Source organism: Lithobates pipiens, unplaced genomic scaffold, assembly GCF_037356315.1.
Source record: "Lithobates pipiens isolate NorthernLeopardFrog02 unplaced genomic scaffold, aLitPip1_a1.2 Scaffold_10, whole genome shotgun sequence".
In the NCBI taxonomy this organism is placed as follows: domain Eukaryota; kingdom Metazoa; phylum Chordata; class Amphibia; order Anura; family Ranidae; genus Lithobates; species Lithobates pipiens.
In genome coordinates, this window is record NW_027507686.1 from 16,560,939 (window position 1) to 16,578,331 (window position 17,393).

At 44.4% G+C, this 17,393-nt stretch overlaps 1 protein-coding gene across 1 annotated transcript in view; it reads right to left on the reverse strand.

Moving 5' to 3' along the window:
* The window catches only part of N4BP1 (NEDD4 binding protein 1), a 43,097-nt gene that overhangs the window by 12,791 nt on the left and 12,913 nt on the right, over window positions 1–17,393 (reverse strand). The window contains exons 3-5 of the mRNA XM_077451742.1: window positions 9,884–11,318; window positions 4,158–4,288; window positions 1,901–1,997 (exon numbers count right to left, since the gene is read on the reverse strand). Coding sequence (XP_077307868.1) covers window positions 1,901–1,997; window positions 4,158–4,288; window positions 9,884–11,318 — 1,663 coding nt within the window. The remainder of the gene's footprint in view (window positions 1–1,900; window positions 1,998–4,157; window positions 4,289–9,883; window positions 11,319–17,393) is intronic.

Sequence of the window (17,393 nt, forward strand, 5' to 3'; positions counted from 1 at the left end):
CTGATCATCTCCTGTACTATGTATGCAGTCTCTGATCATCTCCTGTACTATGTATGCAGTCTCTGATCATCTCCTGTACTATGTATGCAGTCTCTGATCATCTCCTGTACTATGTATGCAGTCTCTGATCATCTCCTGTACTATGTATACAGTCTCTGATCATCTCCTGTACTATGTATGCAGTCTCTGATCATCTCCTGTACTATGTATACAGTATCTGATCATCTCCTGTATTATGTCTGCAGTCTCTGATCATCTCCTGTACTATGTATACAGTCTCTGATCATCTCCTGTACTATGTATGCAGTCTCTGATCATCTCCTGTAGTATGTCTGCAGTCTCTGACCATCTCCTGTACTATGTATGCAGTCTCTGACCATCTCCTGTACTATGTATGCAGTCTCTGACCATCTCCTGTGGTATGTCTGCAGTCTCTGACCATCTCCTGTGGTATGTATGCAGTCTCTGACCATCTCCTGTAGTATGTCTGCAGTCTCTGATCATCTCCTGTGTTATGTCTGCAGTCTCTGACCATCTCCTGTGGTATGTCTGCAGTCTCTGACCATCTCCTGTAGTATGTCTGCAGTCTCTGACCATCTCCTGTGGTATGTCTGCAGTCTCTGACCATCTCCTGTAGTATGTCTGCAGTCTCTGATCATCTCCTGTGTTATGTCTGCAGTCTCTGACCATCTCCTGTGGTATGTCTGCAGTCTCTGATCATCTCCCGTAGTATGTCTGCAGTCTCTGACCATCTCCTGTGGAATGTCTGCAGTCCCTGACCATCTCCTGTACTATATCTGCAGTCTCTGACCATCTGGGGAGGGGCGAGGGGTGGGGCTGGAGGAGGGACCAGGGTGGAACTGAAGGGGGCCCCGTCAGGTAGGCTGTACGGGGCCCCATGATTTCTATCAGCGGCCCTGCCCGTGGCAGTTACCTTGCGGGTGCAGAGTCCATAGCTGCCGAATGTATGCCCCACCCCCCGCTTCGATGGATTTGATTGACAGCAGCGGGAGCCAATGTGTGCGCTGCTATCAATCTATCCAATCAAGAGCCGAGAACCCCGGGCAGAGGAAGAGCGCCTTATTTTTTTTTAAATATCTCCTTAACCGTGTAGGTTTAGGAGATATTTCTTGGACCTACAGGTAAGCCTTAATCTAGGCTTACCTGTAGGTCAAAATGGTTTGTAAGGGTTTAGAAACCCATTAATTGATTTAGTTCCGCTTTAGGCCCCTTTCACAGAGGTGGTGGCTGCGTCGGCGGTAAAGTGCCGCTAATTTTAGCAGCGATTTACCGTCAATTTCGCAGCTGCTAGCGGGGGGGTAAAAGTGCCCCGATAGGGGCCAAGAAAGGGTTACAACCAGCCAAGAAAACCACCCGCAAAATGCTGCTACAGCAGCACTTTGCCAGCGGTATAGCCGTGCTGTCCATTTATTTCAATGGGCAGGAGCGGTGGAGGAGCGGTATACTCACCGATCCTGGCAGCGCAACGCTCCAGCGTGAAAGCCCTCGGGCTTTCATATTGGAGACACAGGAGTGGCTCTTTCAGGGTGCTTTGCAGACGCTATTTTTAGCGCCTACAAAGCTCCCCAGCATGAAAGGGGTCTAAAAGCGGAACTAAACCCACTGGATTTGAAATGGTTTCCCAAAACAGTTAAATTCAAGGCATGCCATAAATGATACAGAGGCGCATTTGCGCCTCTGTAATGCTAACTGTCGCATTTGCTTGTGCCGTCAACCGAACTGCCAAATCATCAAAGGCCTGGTGTCATAACTGATGACATGTGCAGCACCATGGCGACATCAGATGAAACAGAGGCCAAGATGGCAGCTTCCTTGGCTGTAAAGTATAGAAAGGTTTAGTTCTGCTTTAAACCAATATAAATGCTACATTGTAGTAGACCTGTCATCGTGTGATGCAATCCGAGAGCCCAATACAGTCCTGGCAGGGGTGAAAGACAGGATGCCCAGCTCCTCTAGTTCTTGTAGAAAATGCTGCTCTGTACGGAATAAAAAAACAAAACAAAAACAAAAAAAAACTGACAATTAGAACTAAGAGATATCTATGTTATAGACCAAACCTGACACACCCCTCATTAGTGATGCTCATCAGAAACTGCTAATTTTCTTTAGCAAAGATCTCACAAAACATGCAATAATAAATTACTCAAGTGACTTTGTGACGGCAAAATTATATATAATTATTAATAATAACAACAAAAAAATAAAAAAGCTGCTTTCAAAAGGAAGATTATTAATGCTCACTGCTCTAGTAGGCTGTGCTGCACTGCGATTCAACAAGTGCTCATCTGCTCTGCCGTTCCATCCTCAGACTCTCTAAGACACTGCTGTAACTCAGCAGCGATCCAAGGAACCATAGAGGAGAGTTGCATACGACACTCCCGGAAGTGTTGATCGCTGAATGCATTGACTGCTGCTGCAGCTCAAACAAGACACGAGCCACTTGACTAACGAGCAGGGTTGCATCGATACAGAGTAACGTACTCATGCAAATTCTCCGAAACCGATACCTTTGCGGTGCAATTTGAGCCCATGCAAGTCGCAATGCAAAAAACAAAAAAAAAATGCATGCAATTTGAACAGGAATGCGGTGCGATTCCTGACCTAATTGCATGTGGTTTCCAGCACCGCTCCTGTGTGAACCCAAGCTCACCTAAGCGACTTCAGTCTGGGTTCACACAGGAGGCGTAGGACCCCGAATGTGATTCAGACAGGATTCATATCGCATTCCTGTTTAAAACACATGTGATTTGAGCACATCGGTATCAGCGAGTACTGGACCGAAAGTATAGGTGAAACCCTACGGATGAGTGCAAGAGCTCTTCGTTTACAGGGGGGGAGTTGACGAGCGCAAGAGCTCTTCGTTTACAGGGGGGAGTTGACGAGCGCAAGAGCTCTTCGTTTACAGGGGGGAGTTGACGAGCGCAAGAGCTCTTCGTTTACAGGGGGGGAGTTGACGAGCGCAAGAGCTCTTCGTTTACAGGGGTGGAGTTGACGAGCGCAAGAGCTCTTCGTTTACAGGGGTGGAGTTGACGAGCGCAAGAGCTCTTCGTTTACAGGGGTGGAGTTGACGAGCGCAAGAGCTCTTCGTTTACAGGGGTGGAGTTGACGAGCGCAAGAGCTCTTCGTTTACAGGGGTGGAGTTGACGAGCGCAAGAGCTCTTCGTTTACAGGGGTGGAGTTGACGAGCGCAAGAGCTCTTCGTTTACAGGGGTGGAGTTGACGAGCGCAAGAGCTCTTCGTTTACAGGGGTGGAGTTGACGAGCGCAAGAGCTCTTCGTTTACAGGGGTGGAGTTGACGAGCGCAAGAGCTCTTCGTTTACAGGGGTGGAGTTGACGAGCGCAAGAGCTCTTCGTTTACAGGGGTGGAGTTGACGAGCGCAAGAGCTCTTCGTTTACAGGGGTGGAGTTGACGAGCGCAAGAGCTCTTCGTTTACAGGGGGGGAGTTGACGAGCGCAAGAGCTCTTCGTTTACAGGGGTGGAGTTGACGAGCGCAAGAGCTCTTCGTTTACAGGGGTGGAGTTGACGAGCGCAAGAGCTCTTCGTTTACAGGGGGGGAGTTGACGAGCGCAAGAGCTCTTCGTTTACAGGGGGGGAGTTGACGAGCGCAAGAGCTCTTCGTTTACAGGGGGGGGAGTTGACGAGTGCAAGAGCTCTTCGTTTACAGGGGGGGGAGTTGACGAGCGCAAGAGCTCTTCGTTTACAGGGGGGGAGTTGACGAGCGCAAGAGCTCTTCGTTTACAGGGGGGGAGTTGACGAGCGCAAGAGCTCTTCGTTTACAGGGGGGGAGTTGACGAGCGCAAGAGCTCTTCGTTTACAGGGGGGGAGTTGACGAGCGCAAGAGCTCTTCGTTTAAAGGGAGATGGCTTTTGAATTTTTTTTTTTTTTAGAGACCTAAGGGGGTCAATTTAAAGAGATCCTGTTACTGGCATAGAATGGAACTGAAGTCTGCAATACTTACCCTCTCCTTCAACGGCGGCACCTTCCATACGGGGTCTTCTGGGTGTCGCACTGTGGTCATCTTCATTGACTGGTGCAGGATGACACCATTCTTGTGCATGGGCTTGTGAGCTGGCTGCCCCTTTAGGGCTCAGGCAGCCGAACCACAATGATGCACACAAAATAAAGGTGACATTACCTGTAATGTTGGGGTCCCGTTTTGTCCTCCATTGCGGAACAAAGACCGTGATCTTCCGATGGCCTATCTTCCAAAAATACTCCACTGCTATGGCAATTCCTCGACAGCTGAAGAAGCGTTGCAGACCGTGACTAGAGGGGAAAAAAAAAAAAAAAAATTACAAAATCCATCACTAATTCAACTTTTTCCAAAGTTTTCTCAGTGATGTAGGAGCTGGAAGGAGCCAATGAGTGCAGCAGGGAATGGAGGCACCCCGTACTGCTTCAAGAGAGCGGCGTTTGGACCTGCTGCCTGTCAGAGAGGTAATCAACTTCCTCCTTCATAAACCCAAAAGATTAATACTACAAGTTGCCATTTGTAAGCCTTATCCTGAATAGTAACTTGCAATAGATGGTATACAAACCAGGTTATTTTACTAAAACTAGAGTGTGCAAAATGTGGTGCACTCAATACACAACAAACTGAGCATGTGCAGCCCGACTCCATAGACTCGGTTATCCGGAAATGTTTTGGAGTCAGTGGAAGGAGTCTGTGTATACAGGATCAAACAGCCTTTTTACACAATGTAGAGGATTGACATTAACCCCTTAGGTTCCGCAGTCAGTATAACCAGCATGCTTTATTGCATATACAGACTGATTTTACTGTTGTGGGTTTAGTAACACCCCCAAGTTACTCATACATTTCATATGTGACTCAGTCCCACCTGACCGAACATGAGACCTTACAAAAACTCTCTCAGGGGATCTGTTACAAGTCCCTAGTTTCCCACACAGTTGTAGACTTCCTGTATGGTGCGTTTACCATGACAGTCTAGTTTCTGAATCAAAATAGGATATAAAAAAAGTGTCACTACCAGAGAGTTTACCGAGCTAAAATGAAGAGCAACAAATGAGTAATGGACCTAAAATACCAACATAATATTACCGTCAATAAGGCTGAAAAGTGCCACCGAGAATTGAGTGCCATTATAAGAACCTGGGAGAAAGCCCCTTTAATAATACACCAGATAGACATGAGATGAATGGATGATGGAAGCTGAAGAGAAAAAGAATAGAAGAACAGAGAGAGAGAAAAGAGAGAGAGAGAGAGAGAGAGAGAGAGAGAGAGAGAGAGAAAGAGAGAGAGAGAGAGAGAGAGAGAAAAGAGAGAAAAGAGAGAAAAGAGAGAAAAGAGAGAGAAGAGAGAGAAGAGAGAGAAGAGAGAGAAGAGAGAGAAGAGAGAGAAGAGAGAGAAGAGAGAGAAGAGAGAGAGGAGAGAGAGAGAGAGAAGAGAGAGAGAGAGAGAGAGAGAGAAGAGAGAAGAGAGAAGAGAGAAGAGAGAAGAGAGAGAGAGAGAGAGAGAGAGAGAGAGAGAGAGAGAGAGAGAGAGAGAGAGAGAGAGAGAGAGAGACTAGATGGCCAGAGATGGAGGGATACAGACATCGGATGTCCTGTTGCGTCATCTATCATTGGCCTCTTTCCTCCTGTATACAATTTACTAGAGAAATTAATGAATAATATTATTTTAGAGGTTTTAATCACAAGGTCCACCAGAGTTCATCATCAGTTCTGCTTTCAATAAAACTCATGTTTCAGTATTTGGTCTTCTATGTCTGAACATTTGGCGTTTATGACGATTCTTCCCACGGTCTTCAGCAATCTGCACTGCAGTCACCCCGCATACATTCGATCAGCACCCTGTATGTATCACATGATGCCTCTCTTATGCTTCACCAGCTGCAGTCACGTGACCGAGAGCAATACTTTCAATTATAGCACGGTTTGCCCCAAACAATTTTTTATTTTTTTTTGTATCACCAACATAATCAGCGATATGTCTGAGTGTAACCTGTGCAATTCAGGGCTCCATCACAGCAGAATATATTAAAGTGAAATGAACTGGTATCATTGTTGTGCAAAAATAATCCATACACATCCACTAGTTAAAATTGGAATTCTACCTGGGTGAAAAAAATATAAAAAAAAAATGTAAACTTTTAACTTTTAATATTAGGATACTTACCTGTCCTGGGATCCCACAATGTCAGCACCCGAAGCCGACCCGTTCCTCTCGGCTCCGGGGAGCAGGCGCCAGCATCCCTAGGCTCGGTTCACACAGGGGAAAACAGACTTACAGCGCGACTCTGTAAGGCGATCTGCACACGACTTCAGTGGGGCTAAGGAAGTCTGTTTCCTACTGCACACGCGCGAGTCGTGCTGTGCTTTCCGAATGGTCCCTACTGTCTTCTGGGACCTGTGCGTCTCCCAGAAGTCAGGGGGGGGGAGCAGGAGGGCCGGACATTGCATAGTTTACCGCACAAGATTGCGGCGATCTTTCCCCGAAAGTGGGAGCAGATACCTGGATGACAGGTATCTGCTCCCTCCTCCGAAAGGTGCCAAATGTACACCTGAAAATTATTTTAGCGTTTAGTATCAATTTAAAGTGATAAAGTCTTTCCCTACCCCCCCCCCCCCCCTTTAAAAATAACAAAAATGTTATACTTACCTTCTTTGTGCAGTGGATTTGCACAGGAGAGCGCGGATCCTCCTCTTCTTGGGTCCATCTTTGGTGCTCCCGGCCCCTCCCTCCCATCAAGTGCCCCCACAGCAATCATCTTGCTATAAGGGCACACAAGCCAAGCCGCAGCTCCCCATGTCCATTCTTAAAAGGAGCCGCGGTGCGGCCCCGCCCCTCCTCTCCAGATTGGCTAACTTGCTGATTGACAGCAGCAGGTGCCAATGGCGCCGCTGCTGTGTCTCAACCAATTAGGAGGGAAGGTCCCTGATGGCCGAGCCACTAATGCACATCGCTGGATGAAGATGGGGCTCAGGTAAGTATGGGGGGGGGGGGCCTACTGCACACAGAATGATTTTATCTTCATGCATAGAATGCTTTAAGGTAAAAAACCTTGAGCCTTTACACCCACTTTAAGAACCCTTTTACACTGGGGCGTTTTTCAGGCGCTTTAGCGTTAAAAAAAAAGCGCCTTTAAAGAGCTTGAAAGAAGCCTCATCTGCAATCCCAATGTGAAAGCCCAAGTGCTTTAAGAGCCTTTTCACAATGTCAGCGCCCGAAAAACACTCGTAAAGTGCCGCTTAAACTAGCAGCGCTTTACCAGCGTTCGAGCGTTTTGGGGTGCTTTTAACCCCTGCTAGTGGCCAAATAAAGGGTTAAAAGCGCCCACAAAGCGCTGCTGCCAAAGGGCTTTGCAGGCACTTCCCATTGATTTCAATGGGAAGGGGCGCTTTAAAAGCGGTGTATTCACCGCTTCAAAAGTGTCGCAAAGAAGCTGCTTGCAGGACTTTTCTCTGCATCTCCAACAGTAAAGTCACTGCAGCTGCTATGCCCCCATCCCCTCCTCCTGCCCAATCACAGAAGCCTTGGTATTATGTGAACACATTCACAAAATAAAGGCTTCTGTGAATGGGAAGCAGGCAGGATGGGTGGGCATAGCTGTGTGCTTCTCACAGCCCCGAGATCCCTGCAGTGTCTCCCCGGCAGGACAATAAACATGTCAAATGGAAACAACAGAAATAAGCCCAGGAGATATAATGCACCTCTTTGGACTTAATAGTGTGTCTTCACTTTTTAAAAAAGTGGCCAAAGTCCTGGAATTCAGCTTTAAAACATCAGTGTGCATGAGGTCTTAATAGAGGAACGGAACTCTGGAAGCTGTGCCTAAAAAGAGGTAAGCGGTGGACAAAGGACGAGTTACCAGTATTGCCTGTGGTCTCCCTGCAGCAGATCTTTTCCCATGACTGACTTGCCATGCCTTGGTCTGTATGGACACTGTAGGCACAGCCCCCCCCCCAATATATACCTGAGCCCAGGTCTCGGTCTAGCTCTATCCATGAGCGCAGCGGTGCTGCTCTCGTGTGCGCCACACACACTGCTGTCAATCAGATCCAATGATGACAAAATGTAATGAGGGGTGGGGCTGAGCCACACTGTGTGTCAACAGATGCAGCAAGTCAGGCAGAGACTGCATCATTTCCTACCTGGAGGACATCCAGCAACATCCAGTTCTTTCTTCCTCAGCCTTCAAGTGCATTCTCTGCATTAAGGTAAAACACCTTCTGTGCGCAGCTCCCCTGCAAACCCCTCTTACTTACCGAAGTGCAATCTCAATCCAGCTGCTCTCTATGTTCTTTCCCTCCTCACGGGGAAGATTGACTGCAGCAGGAGCCTTGGCTCATGCTGCTGTCAATCAACTCCAGTGAGAAGGGAGCGGGGCCGAGTCGCACATTGTGTGTCAATAGACGCACACGGTGCAGCTCGGGATTGAGCCTGCATAAGTACCCCTGTAGCAAGCGACTTGCCTGGAGGGCTACCCGAAAGAGGGAAGAGCCAGCAGTGACAGCGGGTGACCCCAGAAGAGGAGGGGGCTATGATGTGCAAAACCATTACATCGAGTAGGCAAGTATGACAAGTTTGTTATAAAATAAATAATACAAATTTTATAAAAAAAAGAGGGGCATGAGAGAGAAAGAGGGGCATGAGAGAGAAAGAGGGGCATGAGAGAGAAAGAGGGGCATGAGAGAAAGAGAAAGAGAGAAAGAGAAAGAGAGAAAGAGAAAGAGAAAGAGAGAAAGAGAAAGAGAGAAAGAGAGAGAGAGAGAAAAAAGAAAGAGAAAGAGAGAGAGAAAAAAGAAAGAGAAAGAGAGAGAGAGAAAAGAAAGAGAAAAGAAAGAGAAAAGAAAGAGAAAAGAAAGAGAAAGAGAGAGAAAAGAAAGAGAAAGAAAAGAAAGAGAAAGAAAGAGAGAAAAGGAAGAGAAAGAGAGAGAAAAGGAAGAGAAAGAGAGAGAGAAAAGGAAGAGAAAGAGAGAGAGAAAAGGAAGAGAAAGAGAGAGAGAGAAAAGGAAGAGAAAAGGAAGAGAAAGAGAGAGAAAAGGAAGAGAAAGAGAGAGAGAAAAGAAAGAGAAAGAGAGAGAGAAAAGAAAGAGAAAGAGAGAGAGAAAAGAAAGAGAAAGAGAGAGAGAAAAGAAAGAGAAAGAGAGAGAGAAAAGAAAGAGAAAGAGAGAGAGAAAAGAAAGAGAAAGAGAGAGAGAAAAGAAAGAGAAAGAGAGAGAGAAAAGAAAGAGAAAGAGAGAGAAAAGAAAGAGAAAGAGAGAGAAAAGAAAGAGAAAGAGAGAGAAAAGAAAGAGAAAGAGAGAGAAAAGAAAGAGAAAGATATTTTACCTTTAATATCATTTTAAAGTGTTACTAAACCCACAACAGTAAAATCAGTCTGTATATGCAGTAAAGCGAGGGGGGTCTACAAACTATGGCCCTCCAACTGCTCAGGAACTACAATTTTCCATCATGCCTAGTCATGTATGTGAATGTCAGAGTTTTGCAGTGCCTCATGGGACGTGTAGTCCTGGAACAGCTGAAGGGCCGTAGTTTTGAAGATCCCTGCAGTAAAGTATGCTGGTTATACTCGGAAGTCTTGGGGGAACACTTCGCATACTCAGTTTGGTGTGTATTAATAGAGTCAAGGGTCCTGCAGCCTCAGAGGACAGTCATAGCAGAATGAAAAAAACAAAAAAAAAAAAAAAACTCCTCCTACAAAGCTTTAACCAGGCACCGATAGAAGTCACAAGACTTCTATATACTGCTGATAAGATTATTATTATTAGTATATATTTACTAAAATAATTACATTCCAATGTTCCGTGGGAGACCAGATATAGTGAATTCAGGCTCCTGGGTTTAGTAACACTAAGCATACAACAATAGGCAAATAAAAAGAGCAAAACACTAACCTCATAGCTACATTACTTCCATCAATGATAATGTGCTTCCGGTCTTCTCTTCCGGTCTCATTTTTCAGTTCTAGTTTATAAGGCGTTTTAATGGAATTAAGAAATCTCTGTACTCCAGTTACAGATGGTTCAGGTCTTGCCTGCCTCCCGCCATGTTCTGTAGGTTGAATTTGATTGTTCCAATGGTTTGGCATATAAGCCGTATGGTTAGATGTGACCGGTATCTCCCTTACAATTCTGGCAGGGGGCAGATGTGAAGGTCCTGGGGCATCGGAAGCTGGGATTCGCTTATGCCTCGGAGGACTTGACGTGCCTCTGGCTACAAAGCCTAAGTTTTTTGTTGAAGTCCTTTCTGCCTCTAGCCTTTCAGATCTAGACTCTGCCTTAGCCGCCCCTGAAGACTGCTTCTGCAAGAGTGCGTTGGAAAAACTGGGGGCGACCTTCACCTTGACAATGGCGACTTCCTGTCTTGGTGCAGATGCTGGTTCGTGCGAGCATTGTTCTTTGGTGGTTGGATTGTTCTCGATGCTTTCTACCTGTTGGCTGTGGCTCCGTTTTTCGATCTCATCCAGTAGTTTCAGGGGCTCCTCTGATTGTCCAAGGTCATGGATAACCTTCTCAACCACTGCCTGGGGATAGCCCATAGTCTTAAAAAAATTAACAAGGATTCGATGTTCTTTTTCTGCGCTGATAGGGTCCGTCTCAAATATTATTTCGGGATCCTCCGAAGTGGTTGAATCTAGTTCGATCACTGGGACATCGGAGTCGTCGTCTATGCTGATGATTGACCCATCGGCTTGAACGCTTTCCAAGGAAAACGTTTTTTTCCTGCATTCGTTTTCTTTCTCCGAGCCTCGCCTTTTTATGTTTAATCGCTCTTGTTGAGTGGAGCAGCAGGATTGGTTTGACTGAGGGACACCAGGAAATAAAGAGTCCAGCTGACAGCTTAGCTCAGTCACCGGAGTCTTAGTCCTAGCCTCTTCTGGGCTACAAGGTGGTTGTTGATTGTTAGCGCCAGAGTTCATAGTACTCATCTCGAGATCGGCATCATCCTGCGCAACCAAATAGCGGTCATTCGCTAACAGAATCAGTAACTCCTCCTTCAACGCGCTGGGCAGCAACAACAAATCCATCGTATATTTATCGGCGTGAGCCTCAACGAAAACTTTGAATTTCTTCTTCACCTCCAGCTCTTTATCGGGGGCCACGCTGATATTGCCTCTGAAAATTTTTACAAACTGCTGCACTTTGCTCTGGGTCATCACCACCGGTTCTGTTCCCCCTTTGAGGGCCAGGACTCCGATTTCCAACACTGTGATGCTGGCACAACTGTCCCTGATGAGCGAGTGGAGGAAGAAGCTGCGGGCTCCAACGAAAATGCAGTGCATCTCCTTCGGGTAGGTCTCCTTTGCGACCATTTCTGGGTCGCTGAGCCACAGGAGGAAGGGAGGTCATTTAGTTATTTCTCATTGGGTTCTTCAGCATGTATATAAAACCAAAATGAATGTTATCTGTGCTACATGTTCACTCTCTGGCACATTATACCTGATCCCCATGAATAAGTCTTTTAACGACGAAACGTATGTCAGGCAGACATGCTGACGTCATCGCGATACAGCGTAGGTTGGACGGGCGATTGCATGCCGGCCGGCATTTTTTATGGCCGTTTTTACTGCTTTCTATGCAAGTGTATTTCTTTACTTTTAGTAAGTTTGTTATATGGAATTATGCTAAGGTGAGTCTTCTTTTCATTTCCCTGGAATCCCGAGTATTACCTTTCTGCTTCATGTGCTACTGTTGACGGTCCTGGCCTGTTTGATTCAATAAGGGAGCCCTACTGTGATCATGGTCTGAGGAGGCGCTGTGGAGATTGACTATGGGCATGAAATCACTTGCCTTTTGGTAAGCGCATATTTTGTGTGGTGTTGGTCACGATCCTTGGTGTGTTTTTATTGCACAGAAGATTGAACACTTTGTATTTTTTATTTTTACATTATCACTACACTCATTATCACCAATTTTTTATTATTATCACTAAATATATATTTTTTTACATTTCATTTTTATTGCTACTATTAATCTAATATTTTTTATTTTTCCATGAATTCTTATGAAATTTAGGTATTTATTAAAGTGGTTGTAAACCCTTACAACACACTTTGACCTACAGGTAAGCCTAGATTAAGGCTTACCTGTAGGTCCAAGAAATATATTTACCGAAAGACAGGCACTGCTGTCTACGGCGCACTGAGCGCGCCGCCGTCAACGGCGATATGCCGCACGTGGTGGCTCCTGTGAACATGCGTGGGAGTGACGTCATCGCGGCTTCGCCCAATGACAGCGGCGGAGCGGCGAGACCCACTGAGAAGATGGATGCGCCGGACTACAGGGGACAGCGGTGACTTCGCTGGCTCCTGTGTCAGGTAAGTGACACCTAATGGACTACTATGTGATGCATAGTAGCCCATTATGCTTTACCTTTGCAGGGAATGAAAGAGGAAGTAAACTCATCAGGGTTTACTTCCTCTAAGTTTTCACTGGACTATTTTTCATTTATTGGACTTTATCACTTCTCTGGGATTTTTCGAATTTCATTATTAACAATTCTTTTTATAAATGATGGTATGCTTGATTTATTAGAGGGGTAGATCAACTTTTATCACTACTATTGCAATCAATTAATCACTCATAGGTGTTTATATTTAATTTTATTTACAGTATTTATGCATGTGCACCGCTTTTTTCCTTTTGTTATCTTATTGTGTTTACGTGTATCTTGTAAAACTGAGCTGCAGCGATTTTTAGTTGTACTAGTGTAGATTTAGGTTTAGCGCAGTATTTATTTTTATTTTTGATCTACATTATACCTGAGCAGGTCTGCACCATGCAGCTCAGTTTAAAGTGCCGGAGGAGATGGCTCGCAGGCATGTAGGGGCATTTTATCATAGAAGAGACAGTGCATGGTCATCTGTGTGACTATATTTAACCGCTTCCCGCCCGGCCTATAGATGAATGAACGGCTGAGGAGGAGTGCTACGACCCTCATGGACTTCACAGGATGTCCTTCTAGGATTGTTCCACACTCCGGCGCAATCTGTCACCTGCCGTGTCCACAGGGGTGACAGCTCAGTGTACTAGGCCTGTATCATGTGATCACTGTAAACAGTCACAGCAGATCAGATGACAATTGTGGCTTCCATTCATAGTGTACTATTGTGTCGATCTCTGCGATTGATTGGCCCGGTCTGTACCTTGTGATCACAGCTCAACTGTACCATGTGATTAACTATGGCCAATCACAATAGTACTTAAAGAAAGGCATTCATTCATTAAAAAGGATCTGTGCACAAATTGTACAAAAAAAAAAAAAAAAAAAAGGCAATTGTACGCAAGCAATGGCTTCCATTCATATTATTTATTGTGTTGATCTCGGATGATCTCTGATGGATCACACGGTACAGACAGCACCAATCACAGCCCATCTGTACCATGTGATTAGCTGTGGCCAAATCACAGCTAATCACAATAATACTCAAAGAATGGCTGTAAATTAATGAAAACCAGTAATAAAAAAAAAAAAAAAAAAAAAGCAGTCACAAAGTAAAGAAAAATTTGTAATTTTTTTTTATAAAAATCCTGATCACCTCTCCAGAGTAGTACAGTGTCACTATGGTAACACTGTGCTGCTCCGGTGACCGTATGGGGAAAAAAAAAAAAAGTTTTTACATACTGTCACCAGCAGTCAGTGTCCCCCATACTGTCCCCCCTACACCAGTTATATGATGACACTGCACTGCACTGGTGTTCATATGTCAAAAACGTGCGACAGTGGTGTAGTGGGTAGCACTTTCAACTAGCAGCAATAGGGTCACTGGTTCAAATCCCGACCAGGACATCACCTGCCTGGAGTTTGCATGTGCCTGTGTGGGGTTTTCTCCGGTTTCCTCCCACACTCCAAAGAGATGCCGGTAGGTTAATTAGATCCTGTCTAAAGAAAAGAAAGAAAAAAAGAAAAGAAAGAAAGAAGAAAAAAAAAAAAAAGGGCCCAAGTATGTGTATCTGAATATATTTGTGAGCGTGTCGGGACCCTAAGGGGTAAAAAAGACTGTGCTACACCCAGACGGACACCCTGAGGCGATTTGGTTCGCATAGGTATCGCTATACAAGTCACTCATTCAGAATTATTACCATTATGGAGCCGGATTTTAAAAGACCAAAAAAGGGAACAAAAAGCAGAAGTTCATTTGTTGCTTTGTTGTTCCACCATGTTCAATGAAAAGGCATTTCATTATAGAAAATTCTCACACAATCCAGGGAGGCGCCCGGTGGATTTTCCCAACTGTAGCAACCTATTAGCACACACTTCTCTTCGTTCTACCACAAGAGCACAAAGACTTCCTGTATACCAGTGACTCGGCTATAATAGACTTCCTCATTGTGTGCGGTCAGGGCTTTCCAAAACACCGCGCCTTGTCACACGCATATGATGCAGATCAGCAAATCCACGTGGCTGTGTGCATCAATATTAAAATACGGCCAATTTTACAAGTGTATTATGTTTCAACTCCATAGCAAGGACCCATATACACACACACACACACACACACACACACACAATGAGAGAAAGAACAAAAATATCCAGAAAAACGCATAAAAAAAAAAAAAAAAAATAATAAAAAGTTATACATCGATTTGCATTTTAATGAGTGAAATAAAAAGCTTTTTTCGGCATCAGCGTGAAAAAAGCTCTAGCGCTGGAGCCTCTGAAGGCGCTGGTCCTTGGTTTTTTTTTGGAGCTTAAAAACGACCATGCCTGTTACCGCTCAAAAACGCCATGGTGTGTATGAGCCCATTGAATTACATGGAGTTGCATTCTTAAGCAGCAAAAAAAAAAAAAGCTAAAAAAACCCAACTCTACATTTGTTGAAAAAAAAAAAAAAACAAAAAAAAAAAAAATACCCCCCGGCTGATCTATGCACATTGCAGATTGGGATTATAATAAAAATGTACTTGCAGGTTCCTATCTTTTGTTCTGTAGAAATAGCTGTTTGTTTCTCTGTGCCCATATGTAAAGTGGATGGGAGTGTGACAAAATAATTATATATATATACACACACACACACACACACTATATATATATAAAAAAATGTATTTGTTTTTTTGGTCATACTCCCATCCACTTCACACATGGACACATAGAAACAAACAGCTATTTCTGCAGAATGTTATAATCCCTGCAATGTGTATATATCAGCCAGGAGGGGAAGGTTTTGTTTGTTTGTTCTATATAAATTTTTATTTACTTTTTGCAACAAAAGTAGAGAGAGTTACTCTTTAAAAATAAATAAATAAATAAATAAATAATAATAATAATAATAATAATAATAATAATAATAATAATAAAAAAAAAAAAAAACACACACACACACACACACACACACACACACACACACACACACACACACACACACACACACACACACACACACACCACCACACCCGCACGCAGAAGGTGACAAATCCACCTGTCACCAGACTGAGGACAATGATGTCACAGCTGCTGCCTGCCTTGTCACACATGTTCAGCATAGCCTCACCTAATTTGTCACAGAGAAACGAGCCGTTGACAAGCTGCAATAAGCTAAACAAGCAGTGAGCAATCCGGCTCTGGGTAATCCAATGGGGAACGTGAGAAATATGCAGCTGCGACATTCCCCACTTCTGTCATATTTGCAAACTGTGAACCAGTCGCTGTAAATAGAAACCCATTTAGACAGGTCCTCCTTGCCACCTAGAAGGGTGGCATGGCGGGGATTTTTATACTATATTAGGCAGACCTTTTTTTTCCTATTGGTTGCATTCAACGTAAGGAAGTTGTATTCATCCTGAAAACAAATATATTGTGTCCTACAAATCCTTAAAAAAAAAAGGAGAAGTTCACTTTTAAATAAATGCACATATTTTGCAGGTAAAAAAAAATAAAAAAAAAAGGCCTAGGGTGAAATCAGGCAGTGGCTGCAGCATTGGGAACATATTACATGTTCAACCCTAAAAAACAGATGGAACATGTAACATGTTCCCAAAGGTGAACTTATCCTTTGAAAAGAAGAAGTGCGGGGAAAGCTCGTTTGGCTGTACTTCTCCTGTGGATCACAGGAGTGCAGTTTGTTCTGCATTCCTGTGACCCGTTTTCAGCAGACAGGGGGCTGAAGTCCACTGACATCACAGAGGCGGTTCCAGGACTAGGAAAGATTGCGATCCGCCCACATGCCTGGACCTCTCCACCGCTCCTGCCCATTGAAATCAATGGGGCAGCATGGCTATACCGCTGGCAAAAGCAATTTGCGGGTGGTTTTAAACCTTTTTCAGCTGATAGCGGCCGAATACCTCCGCAAATGTGAGGAAAAAAAAATAAAAATGATATATATAATAATTTTTTTTTTTTTTAAAGCACTCTGTCCCGACGAGCTTGCTCGCAGAAGCGAACGCATACATGAGTAGCGCCCGCATATGAAAATGGTTGTTAAACCACACATGTGAGGTATCTCCGCAATCGTTAGCGCGAGAGCAATAATTCTGCAGAATTATTTAAACATAGCCTATGGAGATTTTTAAGGGTAACAGTTTGTCGCCATTCCACGAGTGAGAGCAATTTTGAAGCCTGACACGTTGGGTATCAATTTACTCGGCGTAACATTATCTTTCTTGCTGTCTTGTTTTTTTGTTAAAAAAGGTGCATTTTTTCAACAAAAAAAAAAAAAGCGCTTGTAAGACCGCTGCGCAAACACAGTGTGACAGAAAGTATTGTAATGAGCATCATTTTATTCTCTAGGGGGGCCCAAGTAATTTTCTAGTAAAAATTGTTTTTTTTAACTTGTAAACACTGTGTCAGAAAAAGAGAGACCTGGTCTTTAAAGTGGTTGTAAACCCTTTACAACCACTTTAAACTACAGGCATGCCTGCATGCGCGGGAGTGACGTCATCGCGGCTCCGGGCAATCACAGCGCCAGAGCCGTGATACCTGGAAGCAAGCCCCGGGCGACATGTTGGCGGCCTGAGGGGGAGAAAGGATTCGATCTCGAGTAAGTAATTCATAAAGAGCTAGTATGCTATGCATACTAGCTCATTATGCCTTTATCTTGCAGGGCCTGTTTTTATTTTTATTTGTGCAGGAGGGTTTACTTCCTCTTTAACAGGCTCCAGTCTAAATTGGCTTTAGTATGTGTATGTATGAATGCGAGTAAGGGACCTTAGATTGTAAGCTCTTGAGGGCAGTGATTGATGTGAAAAGTGTATGTGATGTGTAAAGTGTTGCATAAATTGGCGGCACTATACAAGTACCTGTACAAAAAATAATAATATTCTTCAGGAGTACAACGTATGGATGTAAAATACTATCCAACCTACAAAATACTGAGGCGCCATTCACACTTGTGCGACTTTGAAATGTTTTGGGTGCGACTTGGATGCAACTTGTTGGACCCACTGTTGCATTGTGAGGTTTTATTTT